The sequence below is a fragment of the Suncus etruscus genome, chromosome 6, assembly GCF_024139225.1.
Source record: "Suncus etruscus isolate mSunEtr1 chromosome 6, mSunEtr1.pri.cur, whole genome shotgun sequence".
NCBI classification, from domain to species: domain Eukaryota; kingdom Metazoa; phylum Chordata; class Mammalia; order Eulipotyphla; family Soricidae; genus Suncus; species Suncus etruscus.
This window is the reverse complement of record NC_064853.1, coordinates 94,342,394-94,359,975: the sequence shown is the minus strand read 5'-3', so window position 1 is coordinate 94,359,975 and position 17,582 is coordinate 94,342,394. Positions and strand designations below refer to the sequence as shown.

The 17,582-nt window shown below is 46.1% G+C and overlaps 1 protein-coding gene across 1 annotated transcript in view; it reads right to left on the bottom strand.

The window, feature by feature from the left end:
* ECE2 (endothelin converting enzyme 2) overlaps window positions 1-16,047 on the bottom strand; it is a 108,469-nt gene extending 92,422 nt beyond the window's left edge. Inside the window, exon 1 of the mRNA XM_049775603.1 lies at window positions 16,009-16,047. Coding sequence (XP_049631560.1) covers window positions 16,009-16,047 — 39 coding nt within the window. The remainder of the gene's footprint in view (window positions 1-16,008) is intronic.
* Between the last annotated feature and the right edge of the window lie 1,535 nt (window positions 16,048-17,582).

The following is a 17,582-nucleotide window of genomic DNA, read 5'->3' as shown; positions in this document are numbered from 1 at the left end:
AGTTGATCTGTGATAGAGCACCTGCTCCGCACTTCAACCCCTGTCAATGTCAAATAATTCATATATATATATATGTATATATTATATATAATATATAATTATAATGATATAATTATATAATTTTTAAATAAAGGAAGTTTGGGGCTTGGAGTGATAGCACAGGGGGTAGGGTATTTGCCTTGCATGCAACCAACCCAGGTTTGACCCCTGGCATACCATATGGTCCCTCAGCACATTGGAGTTCTTTATAGTGCAGCAGAAATGCACACACCTATCTTCACCTATCTTCACCCATGGAACAAGGTGTGTCTAAAACCGTGCTCCCCATATTCCTTTTTGTTTTTTGCCATACCCAGAAGTGCTTAGGCACTACTTGCTGCTCCGTGCTCTAGTGTAGGGGCTGCTCACTCTCAAGAATGGCAGTGTGGGGCCGGAGTGACAGCACAGTGGGTAGAGCGTTTGCCTTGCACATGGCTGACCAGGTTTCCATCCTTGGCATCCCATATGTTCTCCAGAGCCTAACAGGAGACTCCAACCCGCTGAGCTCCCTCTCTGCTCACAACTACCTTTTGCAACATTCTCCCTAAGGAAATGCAGCAGCTGTTCCAACCAATAGAACCACACCCAACACCAAAAGGTGCAAATGTTCTTCTGGACTTGTTGGGGTGCAGCCAGTGACCAGAGACAGTAACTATGGAGACGAACACTTCCTCCAGCAGACACTGGTGGGTGTGGCTCCAACCCTCTTCCCTTCCCTTTGGGATATTCAGGTTTAGGAGCAACATCAACATACACCTCAATTAATGTTCTTTTTTTATTTTATTTTAATTTTTTTTTTTTTTAGTTTTGGACTACACCTAGCAGTGCTCAGGTTTCACTCCTGGCTCTGCACTCAGGGATCACTCCTGGCAGGCTCAGGGGATCATATGGGATGCTCAGATTGAATCTGCCACATGCAAGGCAAATGCCATACCCACTGTAGTAGGGCTCCAGTCCCAGTGCATGCTTCTTTTGATGGCGAACAGGACCGGCACTCCCCAATACTATGGGAATCCAGAGTAGAAAGGGAACATTGTGGGCCCGGAGAGATAGCACAGCGGCGTTTGCCTTGCAAGCAGCCGATCCAGGACCAAAGGTGGTAGGTTCAAATCCCGGTGTCCCATATGGTCCCCCGTGCCTGCCAGGAGCTATTTCTGAGCAGACAGCCAGGAGTAATCCTGAGCATCGCCGGGTGTGACCCAAAAACCAAAAAAAAAAAAAAAAAAAAAGAAAAAGAAAAAAAGAAAGGGAACATTGTCTGGGGAAGGAGGAATATTCATGAATAAGTAAATAACATAGGTGGAAGGAAGGCCACACTGGATTGGTGTGTTGAGACATTGAATATCTGAAACAAATGTACTACGAACAACTTTGTAAACCATGCTGTTTAAATGTCAAACATTAAAAAAAAAATAAAGTAAATAAAGTACAGACTGCTGCTTCCTTTCTTCCTTCCTTACAGGAATTACTCTAACTTGTTTGCTTCTCTCACACTGCCTTGCTTGTTTTTGTAGAATATTATACGAACTAAACCGTCTTTTAAGTTATGGACAATTTTGATTTTTCTATGAGTTTCTTTTTTTTTTTTTTTTTTTTTTTTTTTTTTTTTGTTTTTTGGGCCACACCCGTTTGACGCTCAGGGGTTACTCCTGGCTATGTGCTCAGAAATCGCCCCTGGCTTGGGGGGACCATATGGGACGCCGGGGGATCGAACCGCGGTCCTTCCTTGGCTAGCGCTTGCAAGGCAGACACCTTACCTCCAGCGCCACCTACCCGGCCCCTTCTATGAGTTTCAATGTAGTTGGGGGGGTGCTGGGGATTGAACCCAGGACTTCCTTCATGTATGCATGCACTCAACATCTAAGCCACCTCCCCAAATTGGACCAATACATTTGGTTACGCAAAAATTGTCTATATTTAGACATCTATCATCTTTCTGGAAGAAAAAGGCCCAAGTACTCCATTGAATTCCAACAGAAAATAATGGCAATAATGGCTGTTGATATTCCCCAGGTATTTGTATATTATATCCTATATTATATAGATTATATGTGTAATGTATAAAAATAATGTATAGTATCATATGTTATATTGTATTATATGTTTCTAATCTAGCCTGATCCCTCTGTGGTCTTTTTTTTTAATGTGTGGGGAAGATTCTCCTTTCTACATGAACCACTACAGCCCAGAGCCACACCCTTCATCCCCTAACAGAAAAAGTCCAATTTAACCTTACCAAACTGCAGGCCACCAACTCTGTTCCAAACTATATAATCCTAAAATGTTTGTGGCCATATAACACCTCAAAATAGTAGTGTAAATCCGATGGAAAAGTTACAAAGTGGGGCTGGAGAGATAACACAACGGTAGGGCCTTGCGTGCAGCCAACCCAGGAGGGACAGTGGTTCAAATCCCGGCATCCCATATGGTCCCCTGAGCCTGCCAGGAATGATTTCTGAGTGCAGAGTCAGAGTAAACCCTGAGCTACTTCAGGTGTGACCCAAAAACACAAATAAACAAACAAAATAAAACAAAAAAAGTTACAAAGTAATCTACCAAATTCAGTGAGCCTAAAAAGAAACACAAAACACAAAAACTAGCACCATCCAGAGCCCAGTAAATTCTTAGACCAGGGGTCTCAAACTCAATTTATCTGGGGGCCGCAGGAGGCAAAGTCAGGGTGAGGCAGGGCTGCATAAGGGACTTTGCTTACCGAATATTCGCAATAAAAAACCGCATTAGTAAGAAAAAAATCGCAAAAAATTGCATTAAACATTTGCATACTCCAAACGGAACTGCTCGGGGTATGAGAATGTTTAATGCGATTTTTTCTTACTAATGCGATTTTTATTGTGATTTTTCGGTAAGCGAATAATCGCGAATACTGCAATATTTGAAGGCCGGCTGTGAGCCACAAAATGTTGTACGGAGGGCCTCAAACGGCCTGCGGGCCGTGAGTTTGAGACCCCTGCCTTAGACACTGACTTTAGTAACACTACTAAGAGATGTAACATTTATTTCAAATCGAAACTTTTTTATCTAAATTTTAATAATTCCATTTGCCTTTGTTACAACAATTTGTGGTGCCTGCTCGGAGACAGGCTATGGTAGTGGGTGGGAAGTTGGGGACTGGCAAAGAGAAGGTCCTACCAGAGGTGGGATTTGTGTTTGAACATTTACCGGCAGAATTGACTGTATTATGAACATCTTGGAAAGTCATAGTGTTATAATAATTTTTTAATTTGTCTACATTTATAGACAGAAGCAAAAATTCTCCAGTGCTCAGCAAATTCTAAGGAATTCAATGGGGTTTGGGAGACAGACAGACAGACAGAAAGAGACCGACAGAGAGAGATAGAGACAGAGAGAAAGAGAGAGAATCGTTTATTTTGATTTCATATCCAATGGTGCTTGAAGGCTCTACTTGCTTCAGGGCTTAGGAGACCGTGAAATGTTGGACATAGAACCTGGGGTCTCCTGATGCACAGCAATGCTGCAGCTCACTCAGCTGACTCCCTAGTCTCGGGAGGAAAAACATTTCTTTTTTCCAATTTTGGGCCATGCCCAATAGTGCTTAGAGTTCATTCCTGGCTCTGCACTCAGGGATTCTTTCTGGTGAATTTGGAAGACTATACTGAGTGCTGGGAAATGAACCAGAGTGAATTGAGTGCAAAGCATCACCCTATCTGCTTTATTATTGCTCCAGCTCCAGGAGAAAATTTTATTTTGAGGAACCACACCCGGTGGTGCTCATGGGTTACTCTTGGCTCTGCATTCAAGAATCACTCCTGGTGGTGTTCAGGTGGCCATAAAGAATACCGGAAATGGAGCCTAGGTTAGTTCCATGCAAAGCAAGTGCCCTATCCTATAGCTCAGGTTCAGGCAAAATTTTTAAAAGCACGACTGAGGCTCAGAGTCAGGCACAATGACTTTGAGTTTGTCTGACAAGCAGATGGCTGTGAGATCAAATCCCTGGTATCCCACAGATACAATCCTGGCAGCACGGCCCTTTGGGTCTGGCAGCTGAACTGTCTGTGATCCCTGGTGCTACAGTGGCTCCCAGCCTCATTGGGGTCAAGCATGTAAGCACTTCAAAAAGGGATAGAGGCAGGGCTGGAGCAAAGGCGCAGTGGTAGGGCGTTTGCCTTGCATGCAGCTGACCCAGGGAGGAGTGGTTGAATCCCCTCGAGTCCCACGTGGTCCCCCAAGCCAGAAGCGATTTCTGAGCACATAGCCAGGAGTAACCCCTGAGTGTCACTGGGTGTGGCAAAAAAATGATAGAGGTAGAGGACAGAGAGCTAGTATAATGGTAAAGTGTTTGCCTTACATGCATCCAGGAATAAATCAGCCCTGGGCATAGCCAAGTGTGGCTCAAAAAGAAAGCAAACAAACGAACAATAAAAGAGATAGAGGGGGAACAAAGAGATAGGTGAGCAGGTGAGCTTTTGCCTTGCACATGGCCTACTTGGGTTCAATCCCCACATCCCATATGGTCACCTGAACCCTAGCTGTGAGCCCTACCCAAGCCCTAGCTTGGCCAAGAGTAAGCCAAGAGTAAGTCCTGAGCACCACTAAGTGCAACTTCAAAGACAAAACAATACATGAATAAGAACACTGACTGCAGAGTCAACAAAGCACTTTTGTTTTGTTTTGTTTTGGTGGTTCTTAGGGGTTACTCCTGGCTCTGCACTCAGAAATCGCTCCTGGCAGGCACGGGGACCATATGGGATACAGGGATCTATCCTGAATCTGCTGCATGCAAGGCAAATGCTCTACCTGTGTGTTATTTCTCTGGCCCCAGCAAAGCACTTTTTAAATTTTAATTAATTAATACTTTTATTGAGTCATTGTGAATTATAAAGTTATTCATGACTGAGTTTCAGACATACAATATTCCAATACCAATTCCTTCACCAATGCCCACAACCCTCTACTAACATCCCCAGTTTTCCTTCAACATCTTTCAGAAAGGTTGTTTAATAGGTAATAGTTGGGGCTGGAGAGATAGCATGGAGGTAGGGCATTTGCCTTACATGCAGAAGGATGGTGATTTGAATCCCAGTGTCCCATACGGTTCCCCGAGCCTGCCAGGAGTGATTTCTGAGCGTAGAGCCAGGAGTAACCCCTGAGCACTGCTGGGTGTGACCCAAAACCCAAAAATAAATAAATAATAGGTAATGGTTGCTATATTCCCTTTAAGGTCCTATAAGATTTTCTGCTTTCTTTATGTCTAGTAAAAGTCTTAAAAATGGAGGGGCTGGAGCGACAGCACAGCTGTAGGGCATTTGTCTTGCAGGCAGCTGACCCAGGAACCGATATCCTATATGGTCCCCTGAGCCTACCAGGAGCGATATTTTCTTTCTTTTTCTTTTTCTTTTTCTTTTTCTCTTTTTCTTTCTTTTTCTTTCTTTCTTTTTCTTTCTTTCTTTCTTTCTTTCTTTCTTTCTTTTTCTTTCTTTCTTTCTTTCTTTCTTTCTTTCTCTTTCTTTCTTTCTTTCTTTCTTTCTTTCTTTCTTTCTTTTTCTTTCTTTCTTTCTTTCTTTCTTTCTTTCTTTCCTTCTTCCTTCCTTCCGTCCTTCCTTCCTTCCTTCCTTCCTTCCTTCCTTCCTTCCTTCCTTCCTTCCTTCCTTCCTTCCTTCCTTCCTTCCTTCCTTCCTTCCTTCCTTCCTTCCTTCCTTCCTTCCTTCCTTCCTTTCTTTCTTTCTTTCTTTCTTTCTTTCTTTCTTTCTTTTGCTTTTTGGGCCACATCCTATGACGCTCAGGGGTTACTCTGGACTATGTGCTCAGAAATCACTCCTGGCTTGGGAGACCATATGGGATGCCGGGGATCGAACCAAGGTCTGTCTTGTATCGAATATGTGCAAGGTAAACGCCTTACCACTGTGCTATTGCTCTGGCTCCACTAGGAGCAATTTCTGAGCACAGAGCCAGGAGTAATCCCTGAGCACCATTGGGTGTGGCCCAAAAACAAAACCAAAAACAAAAAATGTACACAAAAAAAAGTCTGATCAAAAATATTATGAATCATGGGGCCACAGAAAAAGTACAGCAGGTAGGGCATTTGATTTGTATTTGGCCAACCCAGGTTCAATTCTAGCATCCCATATGGTCATTCAAGCATTGCTAGTAGTATTGCTAAGCACATAATCAAGAAAACTTCTGGGGCCCAGAGAGATAGCACAGCAGCATTTTCCTTGCAAGCAGCCGATCCAGGACCAAAGGTGGTTGGTTCGAATCCCAGTGCCCCATATGGTCCCCCGTGCCTGCCAGGAGCTATTTCTGAGCAAACAGCCAGGAGTAACTCCTGAGCACCGCCGGGTGTGGCCCAAAAAAACAAAAACGAAAACAACAACAACAACAAAAAGAAAACCTCTGAGTATAATCAGGTGTGGTCCAAAAATTAAATGAATTGGTATGATAGAAATACAATGACTGCAATTTAATTTGTACCCACTGAGTAAAAGTTCTATGCCAATAACTTAATAAGTATGACTTTATTTAATCATTGTAGGCCATTGGTATAAACATTTTAATTCTATATTACTAATTGAGAACTCGATAGTAATAATGTAATAATCATCATATTAATGATGAAATAATTTCCACACAAATATGTATCAAAATTAATTTTCACCCCAGTTAAATCCAGTGTTCAACTCAAATGTTCAATATGAAAAAGCTCGAATAGCTATGGTGCATCTATTCAACAGACTATTTTATTTTATTTTTGTTTTTTGGATCACACCCAGCAACACTCAGGGGTTACTCCTGGCTCTACACTCAGAAATCGTCCCTGGCAGGCTCGGGGGACCATATGGGATGCCGGGATTCGAACCACCGTCCTTCTGCATGAAAGGCAAATGCCTTACCTCCATGCTATCTCTTCAGCCCCAAAAGACTAATTTATAGTCAATAAATTATAATTACAGGGACTGGAGTGATAGTACAGTGAATAGGGAATTTACTTTGCATGATGCTGACCAGACTTGATCCCCAGAATTCCATATGGTCCCCCCTCCCCCAGCCTGCCAGGAATGATCCCTGAGCACAGAGCCAGGAGTAAGCCCTAAGCACTACTGGATGTGGCCCAAAAATAATTACAATTACAGGCCAGGGATGTAATACAGAGCTAGAATACTTTGCTTGCATGTGTGAAGCTCCAGGTTTGATCTCCAGCACCACCACAAAGAATATATATGTATATGTTTTATATTTATAAACATATTATTATTATGAGACTAGAGATGTAATTCAAGTCACAGAGGATGCCATGTTCTATGTTTGAGACCATGTTTTCACATTCTAGATGCAGCTCACACATAAGATGCTTCATTCTGTTGGTGTGGTTCTTCCCTGGCAGTGCCACGAGGACCACACCCAGCATATTTGGGGTGTTCCTGGGGGTTCAACTAGTAACTACACAGCTGCAAGGCAGGTGCTCTGGCACTGCACTATCCCTGGACGCTCCTTATGAAGTTATAATTATGGAAATTGTCATAGCAATTATGAAAAGAAAGAGGTTTTGCTCTGAAGATAATGGTTAGTTTAAAGACAGATACAAAACAGCAATTATTAAGATGCAATTATATATAACTATGTCCATGAATAAAGAAAACCGGAAAAGATACAAAAGAGGAATCAGAGAGTGGCTGCTCAGTTGTAGAGCACATCTTGCCATGTGTAAGTAAGGCTGTAAGGCTTTGGGTTTTGTTCTCTAGCAGTTGAAAAAAAAATAGAAGAGGAAATAAGGTATTATAGTAATTTCCCACTTTACTTTCAAAAACGCAGTGCATTGTCTTTATAATAAAAGCAAAATCAGGGTGGGATGAGAGAGAGTTCAATAGGCTGGAGAGATGATATGCATCAAGAGAATGGTGTGGGGCCAGAGAGATAGCATGGAGGTAAGGCATTTGCCTTGCATGTAGAAGGACGGTGGTTCAAATCCCAGCATCCCATATGGTCCCCCAAGCCTGCCAGGAGTGATTTCTGAGCATAGAGCCAGGAGTAATCCCTGAGTACTGCTGGGTGTGACCCCCCCCCCAAAAAAGAGAGAGAGAATGGTGTGCCGTACCTGGCACTACACATGGTTGTTTGGTGTGGCCCCCAAGCCAACAACAACAACAACAACAACAACAAACCCAGTGACCTGGAGCAGTGGCGAAAGCAGTAGAGCATTTGCCTTGCACACGCTAACCTAGGACAGACTTCGGTTCTATCCCCTGATGTCCCATATGGTCCCTCAAGCCAGGAGTGATTTCTGAGCAAATAGCCAGGAGTAACCTCTGAGTGTCACTGGGAGTGGCTCAAAAACCAAAACCAAACCAAAACCAAACCAAACCAAAAAAACCCCAGTGATTTTAGGGAGCAAGGGCTGGCATATGAGGGGGGACATCTAAGAGCACTGCAGGAGATGATCTGGTGTGAATGGGTGATCTGGAGTATCTAGTAGAGTGAACTGGGATGACTTGGATTGAGCTGGAACAAGCTGGGATGATCTAGCATAATCTTGGGTGATCTGGGCTGAATGGTGTCAACTGGAGCAAGCTGGGATAATGTAGGGTGAGCTAGAGTGAGATGGGGTACTTCCCTCACAGTGGAGGGGGTGCATGAGTAAGAGAGCCTCTCTGAGCATCGTCCCTGAATCTCAAGAAAATGTCTCTGCGGAAGGAGAGAGAAAAGGGCCTTCCCAAGTCCGAGGACTGGCAGGAGTCAGGACGTCTGGTCATTTTGGCTAAGGCACTGCCACTTAATACAGTAGTTTGGGGGCTGGAGAGATAGACCTCACGGCAGGTGAGGTATTTTCCTTGCCCATGGCTGATCCTGTTTCAATCTCTGGTTCTCCTTAGTTCCCCAGAGTATTTTTGGGAAAGAGCTCTGTTCTGAGCATAGAGCCAGGAGTTAGCCCTGAGTAAAGCCAGGTATGGTCCCAAATCCAGTAAATAAAACAATAAAGTGGGTTTCTGGCTTCAGAGACATGCAAACAATAGCTAACTACAAATCAAGAAGTCACTAAGGGACAGAGGAACAGTGCAGGTACTTGGAGCACCTGCCTTGCAGGCATAGGGTCACAGGTTCAAATCCCTGGCAATTTCTGTCTCTGTGGTTTCCTGGTACCAGAAGTGATTTCTGGTCACACCACTATCAGGTGTATGTTAGTGCCAGAACTACAAAGAGCAGTGAGCACCATGGTCAGGGTGTGAGCATAACCATCACCTATGAGCCTCACCTAAATGACACCTCCTCCAGTGAGCAAAAGGAGCAGGTGCCACAGCTAAAGGAGCATGAACAGCAATGAGCACTAAGCCTGAGGGTATGAGCACCACATGTGATGTGGCCGAGCAGTGCATGCCCCCAGTCATCACAGCCATGAAAGTAAGTAGGAGGAATAAACTTAAATATGGGCTGGAGCAATTACACAGCTGCAAGAATGTTTGCCATGATCTAAGCCAACCCGGGTTCTGAGCACAGAGCCAGGAGTAAGCCTTGAGCATCACTGGGTGTGGACCCAGATCCAAAACAAATACATATATGAGCAGATGGGGAGGTAGGACAGGAGTCTGCACACATGGGGACCCTGTTAGATACCAACCTCTTGAGCACCGCAGAATGAACAAGGTTCTGGACACCCTCGAGCACCACTGAGTCCTAACAGAAGCCTCAGGTCCTTGCACCAAAAAGCATGGTTGGCTGAGTATCTCTGGGAGGAACCTGAACACTGACCAGGAGGCCCCAAATAAACTGAGGCTCACAGGTACAAATTATCACCTCAGTGACAACCAATCATGGGCTTACTCAGAACCAGGCTCAGCATTTGCTTCTAGTACCTTATTTAATCATCACCCGAATCTGGCACCCCAGCACCCTTGTTCCATGTCACAGACATAAAAGCCTGACACTAGGAGGCTTTGCCTGCAAAAGTTACAGGCCTGGGCCCGGAGAGATAGCACAGCGGTGTTTGCCTTGCAAGCAGCCGATCCAGGACCAAAGGTGGTTGGTTCAAATCCCGGTGTCCCATATGGTCCCCCGTGCCTGCCAGGAGCTATTTCTGAGCAGACAGCCAGGAGTTACCCCTGAGCAACGCCGGGTGTGGCCCAAAAAAAAAAAAAAAGTTACAGGCCTGAGAGCAACCAGCCCTCCAGACCCCGTGTAGTTTCCACCCCCTCCAATTAGCCCCCCCCCCAGCACTGATTCTCTCACACCCCACCTGGAAACAGAAGAAAACCAAACCCACAGTTAATGCTGCACACAGGGATAGTGGGGGGTAGGGTGGTCCATTCCTCCCACAAGGAGGGCTGCCTAACGCCACAGTGGCCTGTGAGTACACCCAGGTCCCTGTGGTGTTAGGCAGTCCCCCTTGTGTGAGAAACAGTGAATGGGACAAAGTGGTGATGAAGAAGCCTGGGTATCAGGATATCTTGGTTATAGGGGAGGGTCCCAAGCGGTGGTCAGCCAACTTTGAGATCAGTTCAGTGCAAGGGCCCAAGGCTGCGGTGCTGCTCAGCTTCCACAGTGCTGGGGATATGCGGGCCACTCTGGGGTGTTGAGGAACCTCCAAGACTGCATTCCACAGTGCTTGGGGACCAAGTGATGCAGGAAATCAAGCCCAGGTCATCAAGCCCAGGTCAGGCACTTGCTTGGCATGTGCCCGAACCACTGTACTCTCTTCCAGTGTTTCTCTTTTCCTTGGTTTTCCTCCCTTCCTCCCTCCTCCCTTCCCTTCCTCACTTCCCTTCTTCTCTTTCCTTCCTTCCTTCCTTCCTTCCTTCCTTCCTTCCTTCCTTCCTTCCTTCCTTCCTTCCTTCCTTCCTTCCTTCCTTCCTTCCTTCCTTCCTTCCTTCCTTCTTTCTTTCTTTCTTTCTTTCTTTCTTTCTTTCTTTCTTTCTTTCTTTCTTTCTTTCTTTCTTTCTTTCTTTCTTTCTTTCTTTCTTTCTTTCTTTCTTTCTTTCTTTCTTTCTTTCTTTCTTTCTCTTGCCTTATTGGAGTCAAACCCAAGTATCAAGCAGGCAAGACTCACATCTCCAGTACTGCTATCTTAGTTCTTGTCTCATCTCTGCATGCAAAGAACTATCAGAACTTAAAAAGATAGGAACATCTCTCTCTCTCTCTCTCTCTCTCTCTCTCTCTCTCTCTCTCTCTCTCTCTCTCTCTCTCTCTCTCTGTTTGGGGAACTTGATTAACAAAGACATAAAGACATTTCTATTTTTTGTTGGTGGGAGATTGTGTGTGGAGCTCAGGGACAGTTTATGGTTCTGTGTTCTGGAGTGACCCCTGGTGGTGCTGGAGGATTCAAACCAGTTCAAACCAGGTTTGCCACAAATTAGTTCCAGGCAAGGGTAAAAATTGCCTTACCTTTTATACTTGCTCTTTGGCCTCAAACATTTCTATTTTAAAAGTCACTTCTCTGTTTCTTAAGCCTCATTCAGCTGTATATTAACGTCTACTTGTTAGGGTCCGAAGTATAAGGACAAGACCACACAACTGAAATAAGCAAAGCTTTGGGGCTGGAGAGATAGTATGGAGGTAAGGTGTTTTGCCTTGCATGCAGAAGGACGGTGGTTTGAGTCCCGTCATCTCATATGGTCCCCTGAGCCTGCCAGGAGCAATTTCTGAGTATAGAGCCAGGAGTAACCCCTGAGCACTGCCGAGTGTGACCCAAAAACAAAACAAAACAAAAAATATAAGCAAAGCTTTATTCCATCAACCAACAAGTTACAAACTGACCAATCAGGGCCACCTTCTGCAGAAGGTGACCCCCACCCCCGGGGTCACAAGCCAGGTTATGTAGGCTAGAAACAGGACATCTTGTCCTTATGTTGATTGGCTGTTGTCTTGGATGTTTCTAGGGTGTTTCATCATGTCCTTTTTTTGTGTGTGTGGGGGGGCCCACACCTGGTGGTGCTCAGGGATTACTGCTTGCTCTGGGCTCAGAAATCACTCCTGGCAGGCTCAGGGGACCATATGGGATGCTGGGAATCGAACCCAGGTCCATCCTGGGTCGTCTGTGTGCAAGGCAAACATCCTACCACTCTGGCCCTCATCATGTTCTTTTATGGCTAGATATCTAGGGTGGTATATTGTGGTTATAGAGCCTTACAGTCTGTGTCATTATTGTTGGGATAGAAACTTAGTCCTTAAATGGAACTTCACCTTGTTAGCCTTAAATGGAAACTTAACATTGGTTTGACAAAATGGAGTCCCTTCTGCACTAGGCTTCACAGTAGTTGGTATAAGATTATTGAGAAATTAGGGCCAAGAGAGAGCCTTGAGGACATTTGCAGTGTTAGAAATGCCGTAGTGAGGGCCCGGAGAGATAGCACAGCGGCGTTTGCCTTGAAAGCAGCCGATCCAGGACCAAAGGTGGTTGGTTCGAATCCTGGTGTCCCATATGGTCCCTCGTGCCTGCCAGGAGCTATTTCTGAGCAGACAGCCAGAAGTAACCCCTGAGCATCTCCGGGTGCGGCCCAAAAACCAAAAAAAAAAAAAAAAAAAAAAAAAAAGCCGTAGTGGGCCCGAAGAGATAGCACAGCAGAGTTTGCCTTGCAAGCAGCTGATCAGGACCAAAGGTGGTTGGTTCGAATCCCGGTGTCCCATATGGTCCGCCCCCCCCCCCCCCCCCCCCGTGCCTGCCAGGAGCTATTTCTGAGCAGACAGCCAGGAGTAACCCCTGAGCGCTGCCAGGTGTGGCCCAAAAACCAAAAACCGAAAAAAAAAAAATGGAAAAGAAAAAGAAAAAAAAAAAGAAATGCCGTAGTATGGGCTGACAAATATTTACTCTAATTTTGGGTTTCAAAGGTCTGTCTCTGTGGAGTAAAGCAGAAATCACTTCTAAATTACCCATTTATTTAACATAAAGAAACAGAAACCTAGTATTACTGACAGACTGTGATCTATACATATTAGAATGGGCTTAAATGGTACCATGATTTCTGCCTTTCCTCAAGCACCTCAGGGGTGCGGTGCCAGTGAAACTCCATGCTGTGTTCCTGCCAGCAACCTTTAAAGCTGGGTTTACATGCAAGCTTGGCTGCAGAGCAAGCAAATCTCCTGGGCCAATATCTCTGTGAGGCCTGCATGGTCTGCCAACTGAGGTTTCCAGAGCCTGCCACCCTTTGACTCCTTCCACACCCGTTGGATTCACAGCACTTCACAATATTTTTAGAAGGAGGGTGCTGGAGTTGGGTCATACCTGGAGGTGTTGGAGGGGTTACTCTGGGCTGTGCTCAGGGGACCATAAAGTGTGAGGGACTAGACCACAGTCAGATGGTTCAATACAAGTGCATAAACCACCTTATAGTCACAGGTGTATGCAAGGCAAGGCAAGCACCTTAACTCCTGTATTATCTCCCTGACCCTTTAACTTGAGGGTAAGTGAACCACACCTAATTGTCCTCCAGGGCCACTGCCTGTGGTGCTTGAGGACCATGTGGATCTGGCGATTGACCCTAAGCCTAATGCATGAAAACCTGCATTCATTTGAGGGAAAGGGGGCTGGGTGCCTACACTTTGTGTTCAGGGCTTACTCCCGGATCTGCACTGAGGAATCACTTCTGGTGGGCTTTGGGTGCTATCGCTCTTTCTCTTGCACTAGCTTTCTGGCTCTGCATTTTACACTTTAGGGGAGGGGCTGGAGAAATTGTACAATGGGTAGAGCACTTGCCTTGCACACAGCTGACCTGGGTTCAATTCTCATCTCTCTGTATGATCCCCTGAGCATTGCCAGTAGTGATCCTTGAGTTTAGATCCTAGACTCTAGGACCTAGAGTAATCCCTGAGCATTATCTAGTCTGACCCAAGAACAAACAAAAGCAGGAGCCAGAGCTATAGTACAGAGGGCAGGGGTAGGGTGCTTGTCTTGGACATTGCTGACCTGAGTTTTATCCCAGTAACCTTGAGCCTGCCAGGAGTGATTCTTGAATACAGAGCTGCAAGTAAGCCATGAGCATTGTGGATGTGGCCCCAAAACTAAACAAAAGCACATGCATAGGGAGCAGAAAGGCAGGATAATACAGCTTTGACCAACCTGGGTCCAATCTCTAGCACCCTATATTGTCCCCTAGCCCCACCAGAGTGATCCCTGAGCACAGAGCCAGGAGTAAATAAGCCCTGGGCACAGCCAGATATGGCCCATAAAACAAACAAAACCAGTCACATATTCAGAGCAGGGAGTGTGGCTCAGCAGTAGAACATACAACTTGCATATGGGTTTGATCCCCAGCATTGTAATCAAAAGAAAAATAAATTGACCCAGGAAGGACTGACTTGCTGGAGATGACATGAGTAGATAAAGACTCAGGCTAGGCCTGGCTTTCCCACTGCATCAGGTTCTTTTGTTGTTCTGATGGAGCTCTTCTGCTGAGGCCCCAGCCCTGAAACCCAATTCTTTTTTTTTTTTTTTTTGGTTTTTGGGCCACACCCGGTAATGCTCAGGGGTTACTCCTGGCTATGCGCTCAGAAGTCGCTCCTGGCTTGGGGGACCATATGGGACGCCGGGGGATCGAACCGCGGTCCGTCTCCTAGGCTAGCGCAGGTAAGGCAGGCACCTTACCTCCAGCACCACCGCCCGGCCCCTGAAACCCAATTCTTTAAGGAACCATCCTCCACAGAGCATGGGCGTATTGTCAGCTGCTGTGCTGGGTGTCTTGGCAGTCTATTCTCCTGAGAGATATTCCCATCCCCAACTCTTTCCCTTTTACCCACAAAAGTGGGTTTTGTTTGGTTTGAGTTTTGGGCTACACCTGGCAGTGCTCAGAGCTTACTCCTGACTGCTTCAAGTGGTTAATTCGGACCTATATGGGACGGACACCAGGGATCAAACCTGGGTTGACTATGTATAAGGCAAGTGCAAGCCACAATGCCCAGTATGCATTGAAAGTTCAGTGAAGAACTATCAGCCCATATTTTCCAAGGGATGAAAGGAGACAAGGACCATTTCTACCCTGTGTCTGCATATTTGGATTCCACTTTATATAAAGACTGGCCCAGATTGAGGGAGTCATCCTTGGTTTTATTTCTCCCTTCCCTGCCCTTTCTATGCTCAGAGGTCACTCCTGGTGGTGCTCAGGGACCACATGTGATGCTTTGGATCAAACCCAAACTAGGTTTGTTGACCTCTATACTATCTTTCTAGCCCAAATAGTAAAGTGAATGTTTTGGGGTCACATCTGGCTGTGCTCAGTGTATGTTCTTGTCTCTATGCTCAAGGATTACTCCTGGCAGTACTCAGGGGTCAAACTGGACACAGTCGAGTGCAAGGCAAATCCTTTACCCCTTGTACTATTTATTCTCTGGCCCAAGGGAACCAGTCTGATAATGAAGAATTACTTAAGCATCAGGAAGCCTCAGAAGTCTTTCAGTCAGGCATGAGCCATCTGCTCTTTTTTTTTTTTTTTGGGTTTTTGGGCCACACCCTGTGACGCTCAGGGGTTACTCCTGGCTATGCGCTCAGAAGTTGCTCCTGGCTTCTTGGGGGACCATATGGGACGCCGGGGGATCGAACCGCGGTCCGTCCTAGGCTAGCGCAGGCAAGGCAGGCACCTTACCTCCAGCGCCACCGCCCGGCCCGAGCCATCTGCTCTTGGCTGAGACTTGGCTGAGACTTCCCACAAGCAGTCTGTATCCCCAGGTGCAGTGCTAAAGGAAGGGTGACCAGCTTCTGTGAGGGAACATCACTATGTCCAGAGTGGTCCTTCGTAGGATGTTATGTTCCAGAATGACAAATGAGGCTAGATTCTGGCCAGTGAAGAGGCACCATCCTTCCCATTGGTCACTCCAGGAAAGTAGTGAGAGCTTGGCAAAATATTTGTAGTCTGTTACATCACAGTGACATTGTAAAAACACTCTAATTGGTACCTCTGAAAGCTCCGTGGACCTCTTAGACCCTTGACATCTGGCCTCTGATCAGAAGTAGCCAGGAGTCTTTGGTGTTGGTAAGAGGGCTGGTTATGACAAAGTGGATGGGAACCCAAGTACCAGTGGACTGAAGCCTTTCCCCAGCTGGCCGATGGCCATAGTGGATGCCAAAAGTCAGAGGGCAGCTTCCTTGCCTGTTAGGTTCTCTAGTGGGCACAGGGCAGTTCTGGGACCAGCCTTCTGAAACCATCAAGGGTGTCACAGTACTTCCTCTCTGCTATTTTGGTTGTCACACCTGGCTCTGAACTGAGATTATACCTGGTAGTGTGCAGGGGACCATATGGGACACCGTAGACAACGTAAGTTGGCCTCATGTAAGACAAGGTCTTACCAGCTGGTACTGTTGTTCTGGCCCCTACCCTCTGATCCTGAATGGGACTGGCTTTGCAGCTCTCTCATTTGCTTCTTCTCCAGAAAGATTTCTGGCAGCTCCCATCTGCTCTGAGAGTCCACCACCCACACTTGTCCTTGGATCTTTGGCAGCAGTAGCAACTCATTTACTGTCCCTTTTTATGGTGCTGGGGTTCCAACCCAGAATCCACACATCCAGACCAAATGCTCTGCTGCTGAGCCCTGTTCCTGATCCCCTTATCTCATAGAACAAGCTCATTTCGTCATGTATACAGCCTCCTCTGGTTTTTGTGGTGCTGGGAATTGAACCAGGGACAAAGCTGCATCCCAAGTGAGAGCTATTTATTCTTTTTTTTTTGGTTTTGAGTGCAGATCCATTGGTGCTCAGAGACTACTCCTGCCAGTGATGATATATGGTACCAAGCAAGCCAAGTGCCTTAATTCCTGTACTCTCTCTCCAACTCATTCATGATTACAACCAAAAGTTAACTTGGGAGGCCACAGAGGCTGCCTCTTTCCCTGTGTCTGGAGTTGAGCAGGGCCCAACACTTTCCAAGACCAAGTGATCCCTCTCAACAAGACCTAACCTACCTGACACCCAGATGGGCCTAGCTCTGAAGTCATTTAGAAAGTCAGCGGTATGGGGCTGGAGTGGTGGCACAAGCAGTAAGGCATCTGCCTTCTGCACACTAGGTTAGGACGGACTGCTATGTCAAATCCCGGATGTTCCATATGGTCTCCCAAGCCAGGAGTGATATATGAGTGAATAGCCAGGAGCAACAGAGTGTCATGGAGTGTGGCCGAAAAAAACAAACAACAAAAAGTCAGCAGTAGGGTGTTTGCCAGTAGGCAGCCTGATCCAGGACAGATGGTGGTTTGAATCTCGGCATCCCATATGGTTCCCCCGAGCCTGCCAGGGGTGATTTGAGTGCAGAGCTAGGAGTAACCCAAGCGTTGGCAGGTGTGACCCAAAAACAGAAGTTTCCTTCTTTCCCCACAAGTCCTTCACACCTGACAGCTCTGAGGAACTGTTTATTTCTATTAAGTTCCAGGCAGCGTATCCTCCAAGAATCATAGGAAAAAATTAAATAGGTGATTCACCAAGGTGTGGGGATTTGGTGTGGCTCTCCAGGAAGTATTGGTGGTCCTAATGAAAGCACTCATACAGCTAGCTCTTGGTCTTCAGCCAGCCCCAACTTCACATGCAAAGCCACAGTCCCCAAGAAACATGAGTTGATAGTTCAATGGGGGGTGGGGAATACAGATTCTATCCCTTGCACCCT